The sequence below is a fragment of the Zeugodacus cucurbitae genome, chromosome 5 (assembly GCF_028554725.1).
Source record: "Zeugodacus cucurbitae isolate PBARC_wt_2022May chromosome 5, idZeuCucr1.2, whole genome shotgun sequence".
Classification (NCBI taxonomy): Eukaryota; Metazoa; Arthropoda; class Insecta; order Diptera; family Tephritidae; genus Zeugodacus; species Zeugodacus cucurbitae.
This window is the reverse complement of record NC_071670.1, coordinates 14,105,323-14,133,113: the sequence shown is the minus strand read 5'-3', so window position 1 is coordinate 14,133,113 and position 27,791 is coordinate 14,105,323. Positions and strand designations below refer to the sequence as shown.

The 27,791-nt window shown below is 32.6% G+C and overlaps 3 protein-coding genes across 3 annotated transcripts; 1 reads left to right on the top strand and 2 right to left on the bottom strand.

The window, feature by feature from the left end:
• The first annotated feature begins 37 nt into the window (after positions 1–37).
• Positions 38–18,790, top strand: LOC105219507 (uncharacterized). Its single transcript, XM_011195703.3, has 3 exons — positions 38–402; positions 748–1,545; positions 1,617–18,790. The coding sequence occupies exons 2-3, from the start codon at positions 761–763 to the stop codon at positions 2,092–2,094; spliced, it is 1,263 nt and encodes a 420-aa protein (XP_011194005.1). The 5' UTR covers positions 38–402; positions 748–760; the 3' UTR covers positions 2,095–18,790.
• On the bottom strand, positions 11,103–12,623 carry LOC128921951 (piggyBac transposable element-derived protein 4-like). The gene is made up of 3 exons (XM_054231019.1): positions 12,435–12,623; positions 11,302–12,282; positions 11,103–11,225 (listed from the first exon to the last, which is right to left on the bottom strand). Exons 1-3 carry the CDS (start codon positions 12,621–12,623, stop codon positions 11,103–11,105), a joined length of 1,293 nt encoding a protein of 430 aa, XP_054086994.1.
• Positions 18,150–26,608, bottom strand: LOC105220487 (NPC intracellular cholesterol transporter 2 homolog a). The gene is made up of 4 exons (XM_054231475.1): positions 26,315–26,608; positions 21,039–21,152; positions 18,618–18,793; positions 18,150–18,342 (listed from the first exon to the last, which is right to left on the bottom strand). Exons 1-4 carry the CDS (start codon positions 26,394–26,396, stop codon positions 18,259–18,261), a joined length of 456 nt encoding a protein of 151 aa, XP_054087450.1. The 5' UTR covers positions 26,397–26,608; the 3' UTR covers positions 18,150–18,258.
• Positions 26,609–27,791: the final 1,183 nt, after the last annotated feature.

Genomic DNA, 27,791 nt, shown 5'->3' with positions numbered 1-27,791 from the left:
GAGTGCAACACTGCTTATTGGGAACTTTTTTTATTTTTGTTTCATTCCATGTATTCCGTTTAATATTTGTGCGTGTAAGATTTTATCAAGTGTGTGAAAATTTTGTAAAATAGTTTCAGAGCGTACATGATTATTATTTTTACTTAGCAAATGAACTAAATATATAAAAGAAATAACAAAACACTTTATTATATAATAAATTGTAATAAGCATGGCAAACAAAACTTTTTAACAACTTCCGCGATAGTGAAATCGAAGGTGAGCAACAACAACAAAGTGGAACGCCAGCCCTCCAAAAATTGTGTGTTTTGCACATTTGCCGCCGATTTTACCGCGTGAAAAGTTGACTACAAACGAATTACGCGCAAATTTTTAGCAACACAAGAAATTTGTAAAAAGGCTGTAAGTATTTGGAAGTTTTTATATTTATAAATTAGTCAATGTAATAACACAATATAATGTTATTTAAATCAGGCGCGAAAAGGTCATATATGCCATATATATATATATATATTTGTTTATTATCAGATGTTATTAAAGGGATTTCAGTATTGCAAGATAGACATTATTATTTTATTATAATAGCGCTTAGTTCTAAGGTTGTGAAGATGATTTAATACAAGGAAATACAAAATATGTGTCATATCCACACAGCCGTAAAGGCATTGTATATAGATGGATATAGGTTTCTACAATGCATAAAGGCACGTACATAAATATGTCTAATCGCTTTATAATTTTTTACAGAGTGAGCTCTATAATGTCCGTTGCTGAATATAACAACTATGACACAATGACCTCTAACGCCGCAAACACAGGAAATTATAACGAGGATCACATTTATCGGCAATGCCAAAATAATAATATAACTACGGAACTACGACAACAGCAACAACGTCAATATGAAGCCCTGCAGAAAGAACAAAAATTGTTGCAACGAATACAGCATAATATACCACCGCCATCACCAGAATTACCCCTACAGCAACAACATGATGGTGCTTTATCAAACAAACTGCAAGATGTAACACAATCGGTGCAACAGAATTCGTCACAGCAGTACCAAAAAGCGACAGCTTCTGCTACCGTATTTACTTCGAACGATTTGGCCGTGGAAAGCATAATGCCTGGCATATATTTAACGAAGAATTTCATCGCCTGGAATGAGGAAAATTTACGCTCACATGGCTTTACACATATCATAATCATAGATAAGCATATACAGGAGTTATATTACCCTTCACCCATATTTAAACTATCAACAGAAAATACCACAGTGGAAGCATTTGATACATATGAGTGCTTTAATCATCCAGCTTCAACGTCACTTAAATTTGGTAAAGAATTTGAAGCGATTAATTTGAATTTTGGTGAAAAGTCTTATTTAACCACTGTGTTACCGAATTGTTATCGCGCTGTGAAATTTATTAATAAAGCATTATTAGCGGGTGGCACTATATTGGTGATCGATTGTAATGGCAGTGAACAGAAGTGTGTAACGATAATTGTTGCATATCTAATGTACAAACATAATATAAATTTCAGGTGAGTCTTAAGTTTAAGACATTTTTGTTCATAATATTAATTAATTAATATTAATTATTTTATCTTTATAGTAAAGCATTTACGCGCCTAAAAGAGCACTATGAAAAGGCTGATTTGGATCGATTTTATATGACGCAATTGTACGAATATGAACCAATATTACAGGTGCAGCGTGCACAATCACGGGGTCAGAGTTGTTCACGTGAAATGTATTCGGCGATATTGAAACGTAAGAAGGGCGTAGATGAGGAAACATGCGTGAATGATGTGAGTGATGGTAATATGGCATTCTGCGCTGTCAATACCACAGACGACTTTTTCAATACATTCAATCCATTATCGAATTTTAATGCAACAACAACTACCATTGCGGAAAGGAATTTAAAAACATCAAATGCATTTAGACAACAAATACAGCACAATCAATTGCATGACGCAGCGATGCCGCAAACGTCTATTTACCACCAACCTGAACAAAATGCTATGTCGTCAACAACAGTTTATAGTAGCAACGACTGTAATGCCAGCGATGATTATGCTATGGAGTAAATAAACTGAGTTAATTTATCCATACTGTAACCGGCGACTCTCTTAGGTTAGTATTTTTTTGTATATAAATATGTACTTTTAAGTATGTATAATTAGTATTTAATTTATGATAAAATCAGTACAGGATTTGTGTTAGTAAAATTTAAATCTTACATAAAGTCAACCGTTTGCTGTGTTGAAACTTATTTTGACATATACAATATTCTTAAACTTATTTTTAATTTTTATAACAGAAAATCAAATCAATATAACAGTAGTTATTTTACAATTTTATCTAATTTTTTTTATACTAAACTTAATACTATCTGTTAAAAAAAAAAAACAAACAGTATGTTATATATAAATGTTGTGCAAAGAAAATCCATGATTCTCCTCTGCTCTTCATTCTATTCTAGTTTGCTTTAAATTTTACTAAGAAAAGCCTTACAAACTTTTTAAGGCTACCGTGGATGTTTTATGTTTTTCGAGCAGAGAACGCACTTTTAAATATTTTATATATACATATATATATATATATATATATTATTTGGCCCAATCAGTCGTATTAAATTTAGTGCATTTGAAAATGTTATGTTCTGGGGTTTCTTCGACCTGTTTGATTTTGAATTTGATCATTTGCTTGATCTGATTTCCGTCGGTTTTATTATTTGATTTTAACCATGGATTTTTGGAGATAAGCGGAAACATTTAGTAATATTTTTTCTCTTTTTCGTTGCTGATTGGGTTGTAGTACTCTTGCCATTTCGCAGTGCGGTTTCTTTCAATTTCTTTACTGGCATCACCCATTGTCCATCCTAAATGGAAAAATTCTCCATTGCGGTCTGCATGTTTTGCTGCAGTGTCTACTACATTACTTTGATGGATTCCTCTATGATTTGGTTTGAAATAAATCTGAACCATTTCCAAACTGCTGTTCTGAATATTATTGCGGATATCAATTGCCAAGTAGTAGTTTAATTCGGCGTTGGTTAATGCAATTGCATCTGACTTGCTATGTGTCAGGAAAGCTAGTCGATGCATTTGATACGTTAAGGCAAAATCTACTGCTTTATCAAAGATTATTATTTCGGCGGTCATTGAAGACATTAGTTTCTCAGTATTGAATGAGCGAATGATATTAGATCTTTTTGATGAATTGTTGTAATAAAACGCAGCGTTTGTCGTTCCCTCTTTTACTGAACCGTCTGTAAAAATTATTTCTATGTTTCTATTCTTTAAGTCGTTTATCTTTTTATTGAATAGCTTGTGTATTTGTTCATTATTAGTTTCTTTTTTGGATTTTGCTGTGTTTTTGAAAAAGTCGATGTCTAATTTGATTTTTGTAGTTGTTGTGCTATCGATACATACTATACCAGCAACATCCACTCCTTTAACTTTATTTTGTAGTTCTGTATTTATCATTGATACAAAATGTTGTAGATTTCTTTTTCTGAAAAGCATATGACCTAGGTGGTATATGTTCATGTTGGTTAATACAGTTTTAATATTGGTATTATCTTTATATTTCTCCACTCTTCCGGTATCACCCCACTTACCCAGATATTTTTCAATAATTAGAGGTGTGCATTTTTCTCTTCGTCTGGTAAATTTTATAACATTCTATAGGATATCCCATCCCACCCTTTTGCTGAGTAGGGATTGCGTTGTCTCAAAAATTCGTTTAAATCTTCTAACAACAAATGTTGCGTCTAGTTGTTTGACTTTTGCTAAGAGTTTGGATATAATTGTCGGGCGATGTTGCTGCGATATTGAAAAACCTGTAGGGAGCTGTGGAAATTCTATGTCTACTGTGGCATTATCTTTTAGGATTGACAATCGGTTTCCGAAGATACTCGAGTATTTTTGTCTTGCTTCCATTTGTGAAAAATTTTCTAATGTCATAATCTCTTTGATTGTATACGCCTTAATTCTGGCTGGACATCCTTTGTAAGTTGCGCTGTGATTACCTTCACAGTTGGCACAAGAAATAGTTCTGCATTTATCGTGTAGTTCGTGTGATTGACCACATTGTGGGCATATTTTTTTTTTTGCTGTTTGCAGTGCTTTGAAAAATGGTTGTATCTGAAGCAATTGTAGCATTGTCCAAAGGAAATTAATGGTTTAACTTGTATTTTTGTGTAGGAATATGTTATCTCAGTTGGTATTTCTAAACCCTCAAATATAATTTTTATTCTGCGAGTTGGGATGAATTGATCATTAACTTTTCTCGTTATTCTGATAATTTGTTTGATATTAACCGGTGAATTTATGTGCTTTATTAATTCTTCTTCTGTTAATTCAGTTGGGATGTCGAATATGATGCCTATTTTGGAGATGAAGTGGGCGAAGATTTTTCCTTCATATTCCCCGTGTACTGATGCACAAAATTTATTGGCTGCGTTGCCATTTTTAAATAATAGTCTACATCGTTCAAAACCAATTTTTTTAATGTCAAATGTATCAGCGATTTTATTATTTATAATATACATATTTGTTTAAACTGATAGCATTAATTTGTTGTCTTTTACCATTATTTGTCATTCTGTCTACATATACCATAAATGAGCCTTTATGATTATATTTTGTCTTGCTTCCATTTGTGAAAAATTTTCTAATGCCATAATCTCTTTGATTGTATACGCCTTAATTCTGGCTGGACATCCTTTGTAAGTTTCGCTGTGATTACCTTCACAGTTGGCACAAGAAATAGTTCTGCATTTATCGTGTAGTTCGTGTGATTGACCACATTGTGGGCATATTTTTTTTTTGCTGTTTGCAGTGCTTTGAAAAATGGTTGTATCTGAAGCAATTGTAGCATTGTCCAAAGGAAATGAATGGTTTAACTTGTATTTTTGTGTAGGAATATGTTATCTCAGTTGGTATTTCTAAACCCTCAAATATAATTTTTATTCTGCGAGTTGGGATGAATTGATCATTAACTTTTCTCGTTATTCTGATAATTTGTTTGATATTAACCGGTGAATTTATGTCCTTTATTAATTCTTCTTCTGTTAATTCGGTTGGGATGTCGAATATGATGCCTATTTTGGAGATAAAGTGTGCAAATATTTTACCTTCATATTCCCCGTGTATTGATTCACAAAATTTATTGGCTGCGTTGCCGTTTTTGAATAATAGCCTACATCGTCCGAATCCAATTTTCTTAATGTCAATAATATCGGAAATTTTATTATTTATAATATATTTGTTTAAACTGATAGCATTAATTGGTTGTCTTTCACCATTATTTGTCATTCTGTCTACATATACCATAAATGAGCCTTTATGATTATATTTTGTCTTGCTTCCATTTGTGAAAAATTTTCTAATGTCATAATCTCTTTGATTGTATACGCCTTAATTCTGGCTGGACATCCTTTGTAAGTTGCGCTGTGATTACCTTCACAGTTGGCACAAGAAATAGTTCTGTATTTATCGTGTAGTTCGTGTGATTGACCACATTGTGGGCATATTTTTTTTTGCTGTTTGCAGTGCTTTGAAAAATGGTTGTATCTGAAGCAATTGTAGCATTGTCCAAAGGAAATGAATGGTTTAACTTGTATTTTTGTGTAGGAATATGTTATCTCAGTTGGTATTTCTAAACCCTCAAATATAATTTTTATTCTGCGAGTTGGGATGAATTGATCATTAACTTTTCTCGTTATTCTGATAATTTGTTTGATATTAACCGGTGAATTTATGTCCTTTATTAATTCTTCTTCTGTTAATTCGGTTGGGATGTCGAATATGATGCCTATTTTGGAGATAAAGTGTGCAAATATTTTACCTTCATATTCCCCGTGTATTGATTCACAAAATTTATTGGCTGCGTTGCCGTTTTTGAATAATAGCCTACATCGTCCGAATCCAATTTTCTTAATGTCAATAATATCGGAAATTTTATTATTTATAATATATTTGTTTAAACTGATAGCATTAATTGGTTGTCTTTCACCATTATTTGTCATTCTGTTTACATATACCATAAATGAGCCTTTATGATTATATTTTGTCTTGCTTCCATTTGTGAAAAATTTTCTAATGCCATAATCTCTTTGATTGTATACGCCTTAATTCTGGCTGGACATCCTTTGTAAGTTGCGCTGTGATTACCTTCACAGTTGGCACAAGTAATAGTTCTGTATTTATCGTGTAGTTCGTGTGATTGACCACATTGTGGGCATATTTTTTTTTGCTGTTTGCAGTGCTTTGAAAAAATGGTTGTATCTGAAGCAATTGTAGCATTGTCCAAAGGAAATGAATGGTTTAACTTGTATTTTTGTGTAGGAATATGTTATCTCAGTTGGTATTTCTAAACCCTCAAATATAATTTTTATTCTGCGAGTTGGGATGAATTGATCATTAACTTTTCTCGTTATTCTGATAATTTGTTTGATATTAACCGGTGAATTTATGTCCTTTATTAATTCTTCTTCTGTTAATTCGGTTGGGATGTCGAATATGATGCCTATTTTGGAGATAAAGTGTGCAAATATTTTACCTTCATATTCCCCGTGTATTGATTCACAAAATTTATTGGCTGCGTTGCCGTTTTTGAATAATAGCCTACATCGTCCGAATCCAATTTTCTTAATGTCAATAATATCGGAAATTTTATTATTTATAATATATTTGTTTAAACTGATAGCATTAATTGGTTGTCTTTCACCATTATTTGTCATTCTGTTTACATATACCATAAATGAGCCTTTATGATTATATTTTGTCTTGCTTCCATTTGTGAAAAATTTTCTAATGCCATAATCTCTTTGATTGTATACGCCTTAATTCTGGCTGGACATCCTTTGTAAGTTGCGCTGTGATTACCTTCACAGTTGGCACAAGTAATAGTTCTGTATTTATCGTGTAGTTCGTGTGATTGACCACATTGTGGGCATATTTTTTTTTTGCTGTTTGCAGTGCTTTGAAAAAATGGTTGTATCTGAAGCAATTGTAGCATTGTCCAAAGGAAATTAATGGTTTAACTTGTATTTTTGTGTAGGAATATGTTATCTCAGTTGGTATTTCTAAACCCTCAAATATAATTTTTATTCTGTGAGTTGGGATGAATTGATCATTAACTTTTCTCGTTATTCTGATAATTTGTTTGATATTAACCGGTGAATTTATGTCCTTTATTAATTCTTCTTCTGTTAATTCAGTTGGGATGTCGAATATGATGCCTATTTTGGAGATGAAGTGGGCGAAGATTTTTCCTTCATATTCCCCGTGTACTGATGCACAAAATTTATTGGCTGCGTTGCCATTTTTAAATAATAGTCTACATCGTTCAAAACCAATTTTTTTAATGTCAAATATATCAGCGATTTTATTATTTATAATATACATATTTGTTTAAACTGATAGCATTAATTTGTTGTCTTTTACCATTATTTGTCATTCTGTCTACATATACCATAAATGAGCCTTTATGATTATATTTTGTCTTGCTTCCATTTGTGAAAAATTTTCTAATGCAATAATCTCTTTGATTGTATACGCCTTAATTCTGGCTGGACATCCTTTGTAAGTTTCGCTGTGATTACCTTCACAGTTGGCACAAGAAATAGTTCTGCATTTATCGTGTAGTTCGTGTGATTGACCACATTGTGGGCATATTTTTTTTTTGCTGTTTGCAGTGCTTTGAAAAATGGTTGTATCTGAAGCAATTGTAGCATTGTCCAAAGGAAATGAATGGTTTAACTTGTATTTTTGTGTAGGAATATGTTATCTCAGTTGGTATTTCTAAACCCTCAAATATAATTTTTATTCTGCGAGTTGGGATGAATTGATCATTAACTTTTCTCGTTATTCTGATAATTTGTTTGATATTAACCGGTGAATTTATGTCCTTTATTAATTCTTCTTCTGTTAATTCAGTTGGGATGTCGAATATGATGCCTATTTTGGAGATAAAGTGTGCAAATATTTTACCTTCATATTCCCCGTGTATTGATTCACAAAATTTATTGGCTGCGTTGCCAATAATAGCCTACATCGTCCGAATCCAATTTTCTTAATGTCAATAATATCGGAAATTTTATTATTTATAATATATTTGTTTAAACTGATAGCATTAATTGGTTGTCTTTCACCATTATTTGTCATTCTGTCTACATATACCATAAATGAGCCTTTATGATTATATTTTGTCTTGCTTCCATTTGTGAAAAATTTTCTAATGTCATAATCTCTTTGATTGTATACGCCTTAATTCTGGCTGGACATCCTTTGTAAGTTTCGCTGTGATTACCTTCACAGTTGGCACAAGAAATAGTTCTGCATTTATCGTGTAGTTCGTGTGATTGACCACATTGTGGGCATATTTTTTTTTTTGCTGTTTGCAGTGCTTTGAAAAAATGGTTGTATCTGAAGCAATTGTAGCATTGTCCAAAGGAAATGAATGGTTTAACTTGTATTTTTGTGTAGGAATATGTTATCTCAGTTGGTATTTCTAAACCCTCAAATATAATTTTTATTCTGCGAGTTGGGATGAATTGATCATTAACTTTTCTCGTTATTCTGATAATTTGTTTGATATTAACCGGTGAATTTATGTCCTTTATTAATTCTTCTTCTGTTAATTCAGTTGGGATGTCGAATATGATGCCTATTTTGGAGATAAAGTGTGCAAATATTTTACCTTCATATTCCCCGTGTATTGATTCACAAAATTTATTGGCTGCGTTGCCGTTTTTGAATAATAGCCTACATCGTCCGAATCCAATTTTCTTAATGTCAATAATATCGGAAATTTTATTATTTATAATATATTTGTTTAAACTGATAGCATTAATTGGTTGTCTTTCACCATTATTTGTCATTCTGTCTACATATACCATAAATGAGCCTTTATGAATAGAATCATATGTATAGTTGAGTTTATTTGGATTGGTGTTATTTTCCACGGTTATATGTGTTTCCTGGTCATTATGTTGTGTTGAATCTCGTCTTATCCTGTTGTTTTCTTTGGGTCTGTTCCGACTATTGCTCCTACTTCTGATATCATCGTAGTGGAAGAGGCATTCCTGCCCCCGCCTTTTCGGTTCATTTTGGAAAAACTCGCCCTTATTTGCTTTGAAGAAATTGATGAATTATTATACGCGATTTGGTTATAAGAATGTATTTTAACCTTCTGGAGAAAAAATACGGTGATTAATTCAATAAAATAAGCTTATTTTTCTCAAAATTTCTAAGATATCATTTCAAAATTTCTAGGTGCTCAAGCGTTTTTAAAAAATATTAACCATTTGTGGAGCTACTGCTGCACCTTATGAGCTACAATTTATAACTAAAACTTAAATCTAAAGAAGAAGTATATCTAGAGCCTATGTTTACTATTAGCTACGTGACTTTGCATTGTTGCACTATTAATAGCATCAGGCGACCAATGCAGTGGCTGACGTGAGATAACGAATTTCCTTATCCTCTCAATATCTTCTGTTGCACTATTAATAATATCGAGCGCCAACGCAGTGGCTGGCGTGGGATAAGAATTTTGTTCACTCAAGCCAAGCTGGGATTTAAAGTAGTAGCTGTTAACTACAGTGATCGGTCTCACAGCGTTCGGTGCTCACTTGCCTAACAGCTTTCGGTAATGCTTTTACGTGGGTGACCAGCAGTTATTACTGCTTAACTTATGTATATAGCACCAATTCTAAATCCAATAACCTGAAATTATTTAAAATTACTAATTTTTATTATGTATTAAAAAGATATGAAACATACTCCGCCAATTGCACCGTCACCTCCTTACTCCTCCTTTGCTGTGCACACACGTATAACTAGAATGAAATTATTTTAATTATAAAAACAAATAACAAAAGTAACACAAATAAATGCATTTATAAGTTCGCTAAATATCCAAAAACACTTAACGAAATAAAAGAAATATTTAAAACGCACCTGCATCCATTCACTTAAAATTTTTTTTTCAAATGAACAGCGGCCATGGCGGCGATTTTTGAATGGTTCATTGTATCTTTCTCTTATGCCGGCCATAGACCACACAAGTAAACTGCACAAGTCTATCACTGTGCAAAAAAAAAAAAACTGCAACTCGCACGATACAAGCTAACTGTACAAGTTTTTATTTTAATGTTGAAAACGAAACAGACAACATGTGTAAATATTGCGCGATAATATTAATCGCTATTGCGATAAAAAAACAACGAGAAAAAAGGAAAAGAAGTGTGTGGAGTAAACAATGGTTTTTAAAAAGAGACAAGTTAGGACAGCAGAAAATATTGAAAGAATTAGAATTTTCAGCGGAAAGTGATTTTAAAAATTATGTAAGAATGAGCAAAGAAACTTTTGATGAATTGTTGGCAAAAGTGGCACCACTAATAAAAAAAATTTAGAATATTATAGAACCATAATGTTGGCTCATAAATATCCTCAAATCCAGCTCCAGTCTTTTCGCTTCTTTGCACTTTCTTAAATTCTTTTCTGTATGTTGTCCTATATGTATTAATTTTTTTAACCACCATATCTCTGTTTGCGTCGGGATATTTTTCTTTTAATTTTAAAACTAATTTTTCGTATGCTTCAGCTTTCATTATTCTGTTGCTATATTCTTTGCTTTTTATTCGCCATAGTGAAGGTGATTCTTTATAAAGTTCAAGGAATTTTGCTACTCTAACTCCCGAGATTGCCACTTAACCCTTTCACTACCGTACTATACGCAGCGATGTTAAAAAAATTTAGGTCGTTTTTTCGGATGGATATAATCTTCTAAAAGAGAAAAATAAAACACTTTTTTTTCGTATCCTTCAGAAGGAAGATATGTCCTGGGATAATATGTCCCACTGGTATATTTACACGGTATTAATTGGGACTATATATCCCATTGTTATAATTTTTTGAGAATAATAAAATTTAGTTTTTATTTGTAACTCAATTTAAGTTTTATTTATTTATGGAACATGCCAAAACATTCAAAGCATAAGGGCTCTTTGCACATTGAACAAATGTAATACGTGCGTTTTTCTTTTTTTATTGAGGTGCATAAAACACAGCGTCTGCGGCGATCACCTTTTACTGGCATATGATCTCCCACGTTTAACATTTTTTTTGCTCTTTTTGACCTGGTCCTTTTGTTGTAGATGTCCTTTTGACTTTTGTCCCAACTCTTCCTTGCGCAATGAGCTGTTCTGCGAGTGGAACAATAAAATTTTTCAGTTGAAACTTTTTGTGGATATTTTCCTGATAAACAATATGGGCATTTACAATAGATGTCATGAGAAGCTTGAAAAATACTTTACGCCACCATTTGCTTGATTGTCTGTTCTGTTCATAAGTTTTAACCTTTTGATCAGATATGTCAACTCCTCCCATGTTCTCATTATAGAAAGCCAATGCTTTAGGACAGTTAGTAACAACCCTTGAACCATCTTTTTGCTTTCTGAAGACTGCGGACATTGTAGGACTATGACAGTTACTCATAACAATAACTTCACGTGAGTCCTGCCATTTTGCTACCATTATACCGGTTTCGCTAATGCAAAATTTACATTCACCTTTCTTCAAACGGTCACTAATGGTTGGCAAGTTCTTTCTATTTTGAATACATGTTCCTACGCAAGCAAATGGCAAAGTTTTCATCAGATTATATGAGGTGAAAAAACGGTCAAAAACCAACACAGTATCTGGATTTCGAATAGTTTTGCACAATTTAAAAACGACTCTCTCCCCTAAAGTTCCTGATAATGTTGAGCATTCCTCTTTACCCGCATAAATATTAAAATCATATGTATAACCAGTTTTAGAATCACACCTTTGCCAAATTTTTATGCCACGTTTAGTCGGCTTCATCGGAAGATATTGCTTTAGAGAAGATCGACCTTTAAATTTTGCCATGGACTCATCGATGCTTTGACGCAAACTATCGGTACGAGTTTTGACAAACGTATATTTCAAGCAATTGGTAACTTCTTCTATATAATAAAGCTTAGATGCTGCTTCAGGTTTCTCAGGGAAGTTAAAATATAATTTTGACATTAAGGTCTGAAAACGAGTTCGCGACATCGCCTTTTTTATGTACTCATTTCCCATGGATTCATTTTGGGACCAGTAATCAGAAATCTCTGGAAGTTGATTATAACCCATTATAAGCGTAATGCCCAACAAAATTTTAATTTCTGATGCATCAGTTGGTGCAATATTATAACTTCTTTGTTTTTTTAGAATGCTCAATCGTTCATTTGTGCACTGCGCGATAAAAATAAATAATGATTCTTGAAAAATGCATTTGAAGACTTCGAACTCAGTTGCATTCCTTGAAATTTGAGCCAACAGAATGGGCTCAACGTCTTCAGTGATAGAAAAGCGAGGACGAAAAAAACTGATGGTTCTCCCCATACTACTGGAAGATTGGAACTTTCACTGGATAACACTATTGCATTATCAATATCCGTTACTTCATCATCCTCGCTCGGAGACTCGTCTACTTCGTTCTCGGAATCCGGAATATACTCTGAGTCAGAAGCACTAAAATCACTTACGTCAGAGTCGCTGGAATTGATAATCGCCAAAATGTCGTCTTCCCTCATATTTCTGGCAGATTTTTTTCTATTATTCATTCTGTAAAATTGAAAGATATAAATTCTATGAATATTTCCATTTCGGAAATGTATACCAATGGGATTATGTGTCCCGCTTATTTGAATTATACAATTCCAATGGGATCATATATCCCAACTGGACAAAACCCCAAATAAACGAATTTATTTACAACATTTTGTTGCGAACTCACCTTATAATATTGAAAAACACTTATTTTATTCACTCAAATTAATTTAGTAAACAGAAACACTTTTATACATTTACAAATAGGCAAACACGTGCACATTCACTAAAGGTTGCTGTCCGTTAATTGCAATAAAAGGCAGTACAGTTATTGAACGAAACCAAATCAGCTGATATTGAACGAAAAATACTGTAAACTACCAATAGGACCTTTTCCTATCTAAATTGAGCTTGAATTGTATTTTTGACGATTTTTTAAATTTCTCTTGGGATGCATGATCCCCATGGTAGTGAAAGGGTTAACTACAAAATGTTAGCAATGTGTATGTATTGGTAAAAGCTGAAAAAAATTGCATGTGTAGTGGTGTATTAGTTAGCTCCGTCTTGTAGGGTAATTTGTTTAATAGAACAATTTAATTTTATTTTCAAATATTTTTGCCCTAGCTTGCGTGGATTATTTGCAAATTTAATGGATTTATCCATTCTGGTGGCAACATCGATTTTCAGCGACACCAGCTTTCCCTTCGCAAGTGCCCTTATGTTTTCAAACTGCTCATTGACTGACACAAAATTCATAATATTTCGAGACGTTACAGGGTTCATGCCAAGTGCATTATATATTGGATCCATTATTTCTTTGATCCCTTCACTGTCTAGAAATATAAATGGTTTCCGTCAGTGGTTCCCATTTTAATCAAAGAAGAAACAATTGCTTTTTCGCTCGTTTAATGCGATATTTTTCGTTTTTCTTCACATTGAGTCAATTTTAAATATCCAGAATTGTTCCACTCATTAGAAAAAAAACGGTTTCGGGTTTTGATTTCTTTGTCAACGAAATTTTCACTCATATAAAAAATGTTCACTCCACCTTTGGTTGTGGTGGTGTCTATTTTTGTTTTTTGATGAACTTTTGATATATATTTTGTTATATTCTGGTGGGACCGGTCAACTCCTGAGTTGGCTTCAGATTTGCATAATTATTTTTTGGGATTATAAAAGGGATAATACCTATTTACGAGAAAATATATACATATGTATTTACATATATATTTTTTCCCCTTATTTAGAACATGGTTTGTACCACTAGATCCTTTAATTCACTTTACTTTTTTAAAAGGATCCTATCGACTGCGCCAATTTTAAAACTAATAGGTGTTCAAGGGTTTTTAAAAAATATTAACCGAATTGGCGAATAAGAAAAGACCAGTTGGTTTGGATGGTTAAGTCAGACTAAATTTACAATTTATTAATTATTTAATCATACCTCGCCTGAGAGCATGTGCGACAGTTTGCTACAAATTGCTCTGCCTTTTTTCAATTTTTGGGAAAAAAGTCTTCTATTATTTGTTTTACATTTTCCTGGGCTGCTCGCTGCGCACGATTATGCTCAGCAGCTAAAATTTTCTGTTGTTTATTTGTGTTCAATATATCATTTACGAGATTCTCCGTGTCTGAATTTATTGTTGGAAAATTTTCTATTCATTTATCTTGAAATTGCGCTAACGTGTGTAGGTCGCACCGTATTGCATTTACCACATCTGCTGTTACAGCTCCTGTAGGTGCTTCATTAAATCGTCCCTGGTTCTGAACGTAATTAAGTATCTCATCTTCTTGCCAAATATTATAAAAGTTTTTTGTGAGGTTCTACGCCTTCCTCTATAATGATCTGATTTCAGGAACAATTTACGGGTTTCTTTGTTCTTTCAATTGCATTGTTTGGGATCAGGGAAATTTCGTATTGTGTCGACTTTGTCTGAACACATTTTCACTCCTCCCTGTTCTATATTGCTTCTATATCTCTTAAATATTGTTGTTTATTGTCGGAAAAAATTATGACGTCATCCAGGTAAACAAAACAACTTTTTCCAATGTATTCCCTCAACAACCGGTAAAATTCATACTTGCCGTTCTTGACGGAGAAAGCTGTTTTTTCTCTGTTCTTCTCTGATAGTTTAATCTGATGCAAACCAGATTTTAAGTCTGGAGTGGAGAAATATTTTCTTCCACCTAAATTGGACAGGATTCCGGATATATCCGGAATCGGGCATTTATCAGCGATAGTTTTATTTTTGAGTTTCCTGAAGTCAATAGCTAACCTTTGCTTTACATGTCCGTTTTCGTCTACCCCCTTTTTCTTTACCACCCATATGGAATTGTTAAATGGTGATCTCGACGGTCGGATAATGTCACTCGCTAATAGGTCTTTGATTTCTTTGTCAACGAAATCCGCTACACACATTGGATAAGGGTACAATCTTGAATAAACCGGTATATTATCTTCGGTGCGGATTGTTGCTACTACATTTGTATTGTATGGTAATGCTTCATTTTTTATCATTAAAAAAAAAATTCTCTAACCTCTTCTGGTACAGAATTCGTTTGCAACCTAAGATGACTTTCGCCTTGACTGTTTATAAAGATCTGTAGATCTATATTAACTTTATTCACTTTAATTTAAAATTCGAATTTAACAAAACAATAGTCGTCAAACGTAAACTATATCCGTATATTAGCTTTATTCACTTTTAAATTTCAAATTTATATTCACACCATCACTATTCGCAAAAAATAGTTTTAATTTTTTTTCTTTAATAATTTATGAATTTTAATCGAGCACTTCACTCGATTCCCTAATGCTAGCAGTATGTTAATAGTTGATAATGTATCTTTTCCTTGAATGTCATTGATGTCCTTAGCTAGATTATATTTCCTTTCTGATTCCTGGTGTCCCTAACCGGATTGTTGATGTTGATTTCTTATGATGTCCTTTAACCGTATTGCGGAGGTTGATTTCTTATGATATCCTTTGACTGGATTACTGATTTGACTTTTTCTTTATTTATTAATTTTGTAAACTTTTATTAACTCGTGAAGGCCCCACGTTGGGCGCCAATGAAACGATTTACATATTCGGTTAATATTTTTGAGGTTATTCAGATTCTCGGAAATATTGTGAGATAAAGTATTTTGTTTCATGATATTTAAATCGATTTTTGCAATAGTTAAGGAAATGGTGTCATATTACAAATTTATTGATAATTCAATAGTTTTAACGTTATTTTTTTTAATTTTCGTGTGAACAAGGAAACTTCCTTCTGCTGATTGCCGTCGAAGTGCATGCTTTATATTTATTGCTGTTGCTATTTTTTTCATTCATCTGTTCTATTAAATGTCGAAGCTATAGCCCTTGCCCATTACTGATACTTGCCGAATTTATATCCGATTGATTGTGCCTACATCTGACCCTAATAGGCTAGACAGACGGTAGAGTTAACCCCGATTAACTGCGCTTTTAATCGGTTCCAAATTTGTAGGTGACAGACGGCAGCAAAGCGAGTTAAAAACTCCCATTAACAGCAGATTGGCAATAATATTTTCATTTTGGTAAAATAATATTGGATAGAAAGCAAATATTGCGGTTGTTAGCCGCACAATTAGTACAAAATCACTAGTTACTAAAAAAATATACATAAAATACGTTATCATTAGAACTTCAATTTTAGAAAAAAATTAGCTATTCATAGCATGCGTATGTTTTTGTTTACATTTATTTGAAATACAGCTGTCAGTATTGCATATTTTCATTCACAATAGGTTAAAAGCGGCCATGTTTAACAATGTTGCCAATAAGCAGTTAATCCGAATTAAAGCCGCCGTCTGTCAGTGGTATTACTCACGAATTAACCCCGATTAGAGCAGTTAATCCGAATTAACGCCGCCTTCTGTCAGGGGTATAATTCATATTTAAGTATGTGAATTGGGAAATAGAATTGTTAATTGTTTCAATATTGCTTTTAATTATATATATAATTTATATTTAGTATATTTTCATAAATACGCATTCAAACAATGCGACCCTAAATCCAACAGTAATTGATAAAAGTATACTTTTATTATAATATAATAAGATATTCGTATAAAATCTCTACATTTATATTCCAGTAATTTAAGTAAATAGAAATAATAAGTATTTTGTATGTTTGTATATATGTAAACTTTCAATATTTATATCAGAAAATAAATTTAATTTATAAATAAATATCTCTACATCTAAAAATATCTCGATGATAATTGCATACCATATATGTATGACCACACGGGTTTTTCAAAAGGAACACTACAGAAATACACCGATAGGGAGAGCAAACAACGCCATATTTTTCCCGCTTTTTTTACATTTCTCTTCAGTAAGGTTTGCCATTTCATTATGGAAAGATATACGACCCAAGAATGAGACGAAATTATTAAAATTGACTACCGAAATTCGGAGTCAGTGGCCTCAACTTTTCGAGTGCTATGTCCAATTTATGGTCAGCTCATTTCTGACTGAATGGCTTCGTCAACGTCAATAAGCAAAATATGCGTTATTGGTCGGGCAAGCATTCCACACGTACTCCATAAGTAACCATTGCATCCCGAAAAAAATACGGTTTGGTGCGGTTTATAGGCCGGGGTCTTCCGTTATGATCAATATCGGCACGTTACTGTGAATGGGAATCGCTACCGCTAAATGATTACCGAATATTTTTGAACTTGGACAATATGCGGTGCCAACAGGAAGGCGTCACAAGCCACACGGCAAAAGTCACAATCGATGTATAGAAAACCAGGTTTGGCGAACGTGAGATAACGAAATGGCTCTGTCAATTGGGCGCCGCGGTCGTGCGATTAAACGCCGTTAGACTATTTCCTGTTGGGCTACGTCAAGTTGATGAACTTCATACGAATATCGAAAGTGAAATTGCAGTAGTATCAGCTGATTTATGCTTGAAAATCGTCGAAAATTGGGTTCAGCGTCAGCGTGCGCGTGGTGGCCATGCAAAAGAAATGGACAATGGTTTTTATTTAGACAAATTTTGCGGTCTTATTGAAAACCCCTTTATTTACATACAATCGATATATTAACTCTTATTTGCGACGATAGACGTTGTCCTCTACTAAGTTTTATTCAGCCAGGTACCAAGCCAACACGGCAGTATTTCTCCAAATTATTCGAATAATGATTTCTAACGTTGCAGCAACAAAAGGGGAATTAAAAGACCACATAATGCTTGTTGAATCCTTATTCGTGAGTTAGGATAGGCATAGATATGCCGAGAAACAAAACTGTTATAGAGATTTAAGAGTTCGGCCACTACTTAGTATTCCAGTCTAGTTTCGATCAGCATCAGAGTTCTCAACTCGGTAGAAATAAAAAAAAAAATATTTTGGGGAATATTTTTTGAGCAACAGTTAAAAATAATTACTAATTGATTTTTGTAAAAACAGCGCCCGAAGAGGTAAGGTCCTTAATATACATATATATTACAATTTCTTACATTAAAACACAATTTTTATATATTTAGACATATATAAATGGTTTGTTTATTTATTTTAAATTCCAACTTGTCAAATGAACAGTTGCCATTTTTATATTTAACTATATTTTAGCATATATATTTATTGTATTTTAGCCGGTATTTGTACGCAAATGATATCCTCATTGTTTTGGTCCTGCAATTCCCATTTGACAAGTACATTTACCTGTAAATTAAATGAAGAAAATTATTATCATTCAAATATAGCAAAGAAGTATGTTATAAAATGTGCTTATAAATATTTTCATTAAAAAAAATATTAAATTCGACGTCTATATTGGACGCAGCCTAGTTTATAATATATACAAAGTTTCGTTCAAACCAGAATGCATAAAATGTCCATACTTATGCAGCTGAATTGTTCACAATTTTTCCACATATTAAAAATTAAGTCCTACACCCCAAAAAACACACCCTTTATATACATGTATTTTTACAAACCTTGGGATATGCCTTTAGCACCGGCAAAGTGGCTTTATATTCATATGTTTCACCCTTCTCAAGCGGGCATTTAAGTCCGCTATCAACGCATGCATCGGGATTCTGCAAATGGAACGGCATCTCTACGCCCAACACCTTGCCATGCACCACTGTCGTAATTTTCGAAGCGACCTCATCTGTAAAGAAATCATGCACAATTTCATGAAACTGATTAATACAAGTAAGTATAAATAACAATTTAAAGTTGAATAACCTCTATTATCAGCGAGATCTATTAAAAACAAGGTTTTACAAATTAAATGGAAGCTGCCTTGTGATAGTGAATTGCACTAGAAATGCAAAAATAATAAACTTGAAATGCTTATTTAAAAATAATATATTTCTTGCTAAATTTAAGTGCCGATAAGGCCGATCTTGACATCTACTGCTGTCCTATGTCTAAAAAATCTTATCTTGAAGGAAAAGTTGTTTGTCACTATTGTTTTACAATTTGACCTCAACATGTTATGTATATTTTTGTGACCTGAGCCTGCCTACATAATAAATTTCTCTTCCAAATAATACATAAATATAAAATAAGGTTTATTTTAGAGTCTGAGCACTATTATTTCAAATAAAACACGAGAAATAATGGAAATTGTTAATATTTTGTTTTAGTTTTTCGTAAACTTTATGGATCTATAGACACTTAAGACCATGCTATAGGTCCAATTTAGTGCCATTTTTGTCAGCAATGTCGGTCTTATCTCGCCAAATATTGGTTTTCAGCTATCCAGTTGTAGTTTTTGTGGTCGTTTATCAAAAACAGTAATAAACAAGTAAGGAAGAGCTAAGTTCGGGTGTAACTGAACATTTTATACACTCGCAATTCATTTATTTAACTTTATTAATATTATATAATACACAATTTGACCCACATATTCGTCATATATATTATATAAAGTCCATTGAAAGTTGGAAACCCTAATATTAGGTTAGAAGCCCAAGATCCTCATGTTCGATATATGGGGCCTTGAAAACCTATGGTCCGATATCGGCGATTTTTAGAATGGGGCTTCCGCACTGCAAACGTAGTATTTCTGCAAAGTTCTGTTCCAATATCTTCACCAGTGGTTACTTTATATATTTTAAAGTAAACGATTCAGATCGTCCTTAAAATTTTCGGATATGGGAAGTAGGCGTGGTTGTGAACCGATTTGGCCTATTTTCACAACATATCATTGGGATGTAAGGAAACTATTACAAACCAAGTTTCGTTGAAATCGGTCGAGTAGTTCCTGAGATATGGTTTTTGACCCATAAGTGGGCGACGTCACGCCCATTTTCCATTTTGTAAAAAAATCTGAGTGCAGCTTCCATCTGCCATTTTTTATGTGAAATTTAGTGTTTCTGACGTTTTTCGTTTGTGAGTTAACCCACTTTTAGTAATTTTCAACCTAACCTTTGTATGGGAGGTGGGCGTGGATATTATCCGATTTCTTTCATTTTTGAACTGTATTAAGAAGTGGCTAAAAGAAACGACTGCATTTCTGCTTCTGTTTGGTTTATGTAGCTTTATTGGTTTGCGAGATATATACAAAAAACCTATTTGAGGGCGGGGTCACGCCCACTTCTCCAAATAAATTACATCCAAATATACCCCTTCATAGTGCGATCTTTTGTACAAAATTTTATTTCCATAGCTTTATTTATGGCTTAGTTATGGCACTTTATGTGTTTTCGGTTTTCGCCATTTTGTGGGCGTGGCCAAGAAATAAGTGTGCCAAGTTTCATCAAGATATCTTAATTTTTACTCAAGTTACAGCTCGTCCGTCTGTGCAAGGCAGACATTCCGATTTGAACTCCACTCTTCACCCCGATCACTTTGGTATATATAACCCTATATCTAACTCGTTTCGTTTTGGGTGTTACAAATAACCATTATGTGAACAAAACTATAATACTCTCTTAAGCAACTTTGTTGCGAGAGTATAAAAATTGGTCAAATCACTTCAGTTGGGACCATCTTTTGATATAACTAATTCGGTCACGAAAAATTCATATCGATTAAGTGACAATTTCACTCTCTAAATGACATTTTGAACCCTGCCATTGGTACCAATTAACACTTAAAGGAATGACCTTGAGAAAAATCGTTTTTTGTTGACAAAATATATTAAAATGTAGTTTTTACTATTTTCGCAGTTAACTCCCTAAGCTAACCTCTAAAACAATACTCTATAAACCATAATATTACTGATAGTCTCTCAAGAAACTACTCTATTATTCTTTTAAATTAAAAAGGTCTTTTTAGGTCAAACCCACACCGGATTAGTCACAAGCGTCTTTGACTCATAAGACACAAAAGCCAATAAAAAACAAATCCGTGTTGACAAATCCGGTGTGTTTTGAGACAATATCAAGAATTTTACGGTTACTTACTTAGCGCGAAGTTTATAGTGATCGAGGCAGTTGTATTGCGTTTGAGTATGCATTCGTTTTTGGTTGTATCACAGTCCGATACGAGGACTTTGGTGAAACTGCCAGTTTTTGAACCTGAAATGAAACATATAGTATTACACTTAGAACCAGAAAGTAATATATTTATATTATAAATTAAAATAGTGAAATATAATATTTTAAATGAAAGATCAATCTTCAGTGACTACTGCATGCTGGCTTTCGTCTGAATCAACAGATTACTTTAGACCCTACGAGGCATACATATATGTGTATATAATTGGATTGGAGTAATAATAATATAATTGGAATTTTGTTCGATTACAATGATGATTTCTTTTGGAATGTTTGGCATATTCTTTGGAAAAAGGCGAGTTTGCCTTGTATACCTTACAAAGCAGAAAGAAGATGCAAATAAAGATTTGTGGAAAAAAGTTTTCCGGCAAGTACATTTTCAAACATTTTATTTTTATTTAAAATATTGTAGTGGCAGAAAAAATTTTAAATGCTTGGCCGCAGTTAAATTCTGTTCCGTTCCAGTTATGTAGACTCATTGTTGTAGTAACGAATCTTTACCTAATTCTTCTAGAACCGCATGCCAACTACATTTCTAAAAAGTATATCAAGAGAAATATAATTTACTTCATTCTACATAACAGACCCTAACTATATACTAAAAGTTCATTACCGAGTCAGTCATCACAAAATTGTCCATTAAAAGTTGGACGATCAACTTTGAATTAATATATTTTATTTGTTTTCACAAACACACTTATCGAGACAATACTGTACTAGCATGCCCATTACTTTTCAGATCACTCATACATATGTATAACCTAATTTAATTTAATTAAATCCATTTAGCATACACTACTCATATTATGAATGAAATTCGTCCCATGAAAAGCGTTGAAATATGACAAAGCGCGAGAGAATTCATTCATGTAAAGAAAATCGAAAAAAAAGTATGTGTATTTACAACGAAATGCATAAAAGACGGTCTAGTTAGAGGACAAATATACTTATTGGCATTACGATCTTTAATATGTGCAAAACTAAAATGGGAAGAATGGCATGATTTTATATACAATACATATGTATGTGTTTATAAAAGATTTGCATGCTCCATTGATCTTTATCCGACAAATGGAAGTTCTTTCATGTCTTAAGTCTCCTATTAATAGTTGGTCAATTTGTTTAGATTTTTTTTCCAAGAAAAAAATTATATATAAGCCAGGTTTTCAGTTGTTCCATAAATATTTTTTCTATGGTTCGGTCTCTCTTACCCTTAAATAACAGTGTGTAATCTAAATCGCGAAACAATCTATACTGAACAAGTACACAGAACATTGTAATGATATGAAAGTAAAAACATCTCGAATATGAGATCATCAGTGCGAAAATTGAGCTTTACTAAAAGTGACGTCATCAAGTGAAAAACTTTAACAAAGGATACACAATAACACTGAGCATTAATTGGGATAACTTGTTTCATCCTTTGAGATTATATCTTTAAGGTCCTTTGAGGCCTTGGAAAAGCTCTACAGTTCAAGTATAAAGAGAAAATTTAAATCGAAAAGTGGCGGTCATAAGTTCTATTGAACCGGAACGGTTTTCTCGGTAATGATATCTCAAAAAAAAAAAAAAGAAAGACACTGGCTTCAAACTTTTACCCAATGCGAAATAAAATAATTATTCGAGAATATATTTAGTTTGAAAGATGTGGGAACAAAGTAACTCTCTTATCCAAAGACCTTATAGAATTCCCTAAACAAAAAGTTGTTGGAACAGACCTATAAGACTTTTATAAAGAATTTAAAGTGCACAAATATTACATTTGATTGAAAATACAGAAATTTCCACGTATATTTGTTACTTAACCTATACTTTTGAGCTCAAAATTTGCATTTCCATTAATTGCTCAATTAAACAACTCATTTCTAGAATGGGTGTGGGTGCACAAAAAAAAATAATGAGTATTTACGTATTTTAAACTTAAATACAATTTTAATAATCAATTAAATTACGAATCTTAATAGTTATTGCATTTCTTTCCTAAAAAAGTAGCAATGGAAATTGCAATTAAGTAAAAAGACACCTCATTATTTACATAATTGCTGAGAATGTCATTATATCACTACCATATACATACATATGTATGTACATATATGCATACAACTTTTTTAAGAACAGACCACCTTGTAAGAGTACTAGTGATAAATATGGTTTTAGGGGTCAGGTGGGTTTCAAAATTTGATTTTCTTATTAAATAGTGCAATATGTTTAAAATATTATACAAAACAAGTAAGGAAGGGCTAAGTTCGGGTGTAACCGAACATTTTATACTCTCGCAATTTATTTATTTAACTTTATTTATATTAATAATACACAATTTGACCCACATATTCGTCATATATAGTGCATAAAGTCCATTGAAAGTTGGAAACCATAATATTAGGTTAGAAGCACAGAAGTCCTCATGTTCGATATATAGGGCCTTGAAAACCTATGGTCCGATTTCGGCGATTTTTAGAATGGGGCTGCCACACTATAAACGTAGTATTTGGTCAAAGTTCTGCACCGATATCTTCACTAGTGCTTACTTTATATATTGTAAAGTACACAATTCAGATCGACTTCAGAGTTCTGGTATATGGGAAGTAGGCGTGATTGTGAAGCGATTTGGCCTATTTTAACAACATATCATTGGGATGTAAGGAAACTATTACAAAACCAAGTTTCATTGAAATCGGTCGAGCAGATCCTGAGATATGGTTTTTGACCCATAAGTGGGCGACACCACGCCCATTTTCCATTTTGTAAAACAATCTGAGCGCAGCTTCCATCTGCCATTTCTTATGTGAAATTTAGTGTTTCTGACGTTTTTCGTTAGTGAGTTAACTCACTTTTAGTAATTTTCAACCTAACTTTTGTATGGTAGGTGGGCGTGGTTATGATCCGATTTCTTTCATTTTTGTATTAGGAAGTGGCTAAAAAAACGACTGCAGAAAGTTTGGTTTATATAGCTCTATTGGTTTGCGAGATATGTACAAAAAACTTAGTTGGCCACTTCCCCAAAAAAAATACATCCAAATATGCCCCTTCATAGTGCGATCCTTCATACCAAATTTTATTTCCATAGCTTTTTTTATGGCTAGTTATGGCACTTTATGTGTTTTCGGTTTTCGCCATTTTGTGGGCGTGGCAGTGGTCCGATTTTGCTCATTTTCGAAAGCAACCTTCCTATGATGCCAAGAAATAAGTGTGCCAAGTTTCATCAAGATATCTTAATTTTTACTCAAGTTACAGCTTGCACAGACGGACGGACGGACGGACGGACAGACATTCGGATTTGAACTCCACTCTTCACCCTGATCACTTTGGTATATATAACCATATATCTAACTCGTTTAGTTTTGGGTGTTACAAACAACCGTTATGTGAACAAAACTATAATACTCTCTTTAGCAACTTTTGTTGCGAGAGTATAAATATCAAATCAATCTGCATACAATTCGGAGAGATACACTCTTTGGACGTTCCGCCCATCAGGCCACGTAAGTATGTATATAAAACTTAAAACTCATGTATCTGAAAACTCAATTTTTCAAGTCGGTGGCCACGATCTCTCAAAATGTTGTGAAACGGTTTTGTTCAAATTTTGCAAACATCTTTGGAATAACATTATCTAGTTAATAAACAAAGGATTTTCTTATATTTTTATTATAACTATTTTTTAGACAATATATGCCGAAATTTTTACCAAAAAAGTGGGTTGTTTCGATAAAATTCTGAACTAGACTTATCCATATACTATGGAACAATTTTTGGCTTATTGTTTTTAGATGAACCAATCATGAGTCACATCGTGGAAGATGAGGTGCCAATAGTTGAGTTTTCGGAATTATTAAATAAAAATTTCACAAAATACTGCTTAAACACGTATGTATCTTTTATACGCTGAATTGTTTAAATGAAATATTTGATTGTATATGTATATATAAAATTAAAAATACACTAGTTTTTAGCCTCTGAAACCCATCTAACGCCTTAATTAAAGCTTCATGTTGATTCTTGATTTTTAATATTAAATTGTAAAGAATGGTAATTCTGGTCGCTAATTTATTATTTTTTTATTAAAAAAACAACAAGAAACAATTTTAAAAGCAATTAGCAAGCAACAAAAAAAATATGATTAAAAACTAAATCAATCGAACCTTAATGTTTTTCAAATTTATATACATATATAGACAAATGTAAAAATCGGGACTCGTGTCTTCTTATCAGTTAATGTGCGAAATAAATGGCATGATACCTTTTCCGCAGAAATTTAAACAGTGATTGGTGAAAGCAAAGCAATAGAAATTATAATTTCATTTAAAAAATAATTATTTAACGAAGAATGGAATGTAGAAGAACAAAAATTAAATGTGTAAGATTTAAAATTTATAATAAAAACTGTTAAATATTTTATTTTATTTATTTTATTAAATTTGAATTAAAATGTTTATCATTTTAATCAAACTATACAATACAGTAGTACATTGTTGGCGAAATTATTAGGTCCCATTACTTTTTCAAATTTCGATTCCAGTTGAACTTCCATAACTCGAACTTCTGAATTGGCAATAGAAGTCAAATTTCATACAAATTACTTGCCGTAACTCGGAAGTTTTTTTGTGGATTATGGCGATTCGAGTTAGGGAACTTCAACTGTATTTATTTATTGTTATTTTTTATGGTTTTCATTTATTTCATAATTTTTGTATGAAAAAATAACTCATGTTACAGCGGAAAACAAATAGTTTAAGATTTTAAACAGAACATAAAATGTATTTTATAATAATTCTGCAAAGTTTAAGAAATGGTGTTGAAATTTTATAATTTTTATTTGCAAAAAAAATTCAAAATTAATGTATTAAAAAAATAGATATTTCCAGAAATTGAAATAAATATTTTTTTTTTTAATTTTTTTGTTCTGCAAACAGTTCTTATTTTTCATAAAGGTATTCCTACTGCACTGTATTGCACGTAAACAATATATGCAACGGTATTTATTTACATTAAATATTATTTACAATAATAACGGAGTCTACATAATTATGTGTACTAGTTTTGTAGAGTCTCTGCCAAATGTAAAATAATATTAATTTATTTTTTACACTTAAAAAATATTTAGTAGTTTAAATTCTATTACTTCATTTAATATTTAATATTACTAATTATCTGCTAAATAACACAATTATCTCTGTATTTACCGCAATCGGTGAATTGTAGCCCATAAACCACGCTCGTGCAAGCTGTGATGGCGAAGAGTAGGAATACCAAATTCTGCTGCATTTTGATTTGTTATTAACTTTTACGTTGTTTTATGAATAATAGCAAAACTCTCGGTTTTTTAGTCTTGCCTTTTATAGTTTCACTTTTATTTTTTTATATTATTAAATTATCGTCAAATATGAACCGTTCATTAGCACCGCTAAGTATCTACTGAATCTTGTTGTTTGAGAATGCAAAATATTAGCAGGCAGGCTCGTCAGCCAAAGCAAGAACAAGCAGCAATCGTCGGCTATGAGTAACAGAATGATAAAGCTCAAGCGATATGGCAGCGGGTCTTTGCAGTTGACTTTACGTGCGATAATGCCACTATAGTGTCATTGTTGGTTTCTTTGTTTATGTACATAAATGTATGTATATATATATATATATATATATATGCCTTATATATAACTATATTTACATCAGTTCTATGTAATATAGTGCAGCGCAGTTGCAGAGTCCTTAGTTATGATTGTACATCAACTTGAGCAGCATTTAAACCGTTTGAAACTAGTACCGAAGTAGTATATATGGCCTTCTACGAGGACTGCTATATATATTTCTGGCCTAATAATGAAAATAGGAATATTTATCAACGAAAATGGTTTTATTGTTTTTCAAAATATTCTCCATCAAGATTTATACACTTTTGCATGCGCTCAAACCAATTTTCGAAGCACTTTTTTTGAGCCTTTTTTTGAGCGATTGTCAAATTGTGCGGGATCCAACGAGAACAAACCTTTTTTACAGCCAGGTGTTCATACAATATCGAGTGTATGCTGGTGGGAGAAATGCCTATGCATGCCTCTATCTGAAGGTATGTTACATGACGGTCTTGCATTATCAGTTCACGTACGGCATCGATGTTTTCTGGCACAACGGCTGTTTTTGGACGACCTTCACGGAATTCGTCTTTGACCAAGCGTCGGCCACGATTGAATTCGTTGTACCAGTTTTTCACAGTGCTATAGGATGGTGCTTCATAGCCATACAAAGATTTTAGTTCATCGATGCACTCTTGTCGCGATAATCCACGTCGAAAGTTGTGAAAAATGATCGCACGAAAATGTTCACGAGTTAATTCCATTTTTTTGGCCGAGATGATTTTTTTAATTCCCTGTAAATAAAACAATTCACGATTAAATGACAAAACATCCTGAGTGATGTTATGCTAAAAAATGTCAAACTTACCAATGGAAGTGTCAGATTGCACCTGGCAACACTTAGTGTTATAGCAGCCCTCGTAAGCCTTAAGGCTTCAGTAATTTTTAATTCAATCAGCCAAGTGATTTTGAACAATATATGTATAAAATAAGAGCCGCCGGTTATGTTCTTTCAAGATAATTGAGTTTTAAACTGCATTAAATGCTGAGGGCCATAATGCCTAAGCTTCGAGAATAGGGAGTCGATCAAGGA

Coding starts and splice junctions, on each gene's coding strand:
- LOC105219507 (XM_011195703.3), top strand. CDS start 761: ATGTCCGTTGCTGAATATAACAACTATGACACAATGACCTCTAACGCC. Junction 1,546..1,616: donor AAACATAATATAAATTTCAG/GTGAGTCTTAAG, acceptor TTATCTTTATAG/TAAAGCATTTACGCGCCTAA.
- LOC128921951 (XM_054231019.1), bottom strand. CDS start 12,623: ATGAGGGAAGACGACATTTTGGCGATTATCAATTCCAGCGACTCTGAC. Junction 12,283..12,434: donor AAAGTTCCAATCTTCCAGTA/GTATGGGGAGAA, acceptor TTTATCGCGCAG/TGCACAAATGAACGATTGAG. Junction 11,226..11,301: donor AGCTTCTCATGACATCTATT/GTAAATGCCCAT, acceptor TTCCACTCGCAG/AACAGCTCATTGCGCAAGGA.
- LOC105220487 (XM_054231475.1), bottom strand. CDS start 26,396: ATGCAGCAGAATTTGGTATTCCTACTCTTCGCCATCACAGCTTGCACG. Junction 21,153..26,314: donor GCTACAATTCACCGATTGCG/GTAAATACAGAG, acceptor GTTTCATTTCAG/GTTCAAAAACTGGCAGTTTC. Junction 18,794..21,038: donor CACTATAAACTTCGCGCTAA/GTAAGTAACCGT, acceptor ATTTCTTTACAG/ATGAGGTCGCTTCGAAAATT.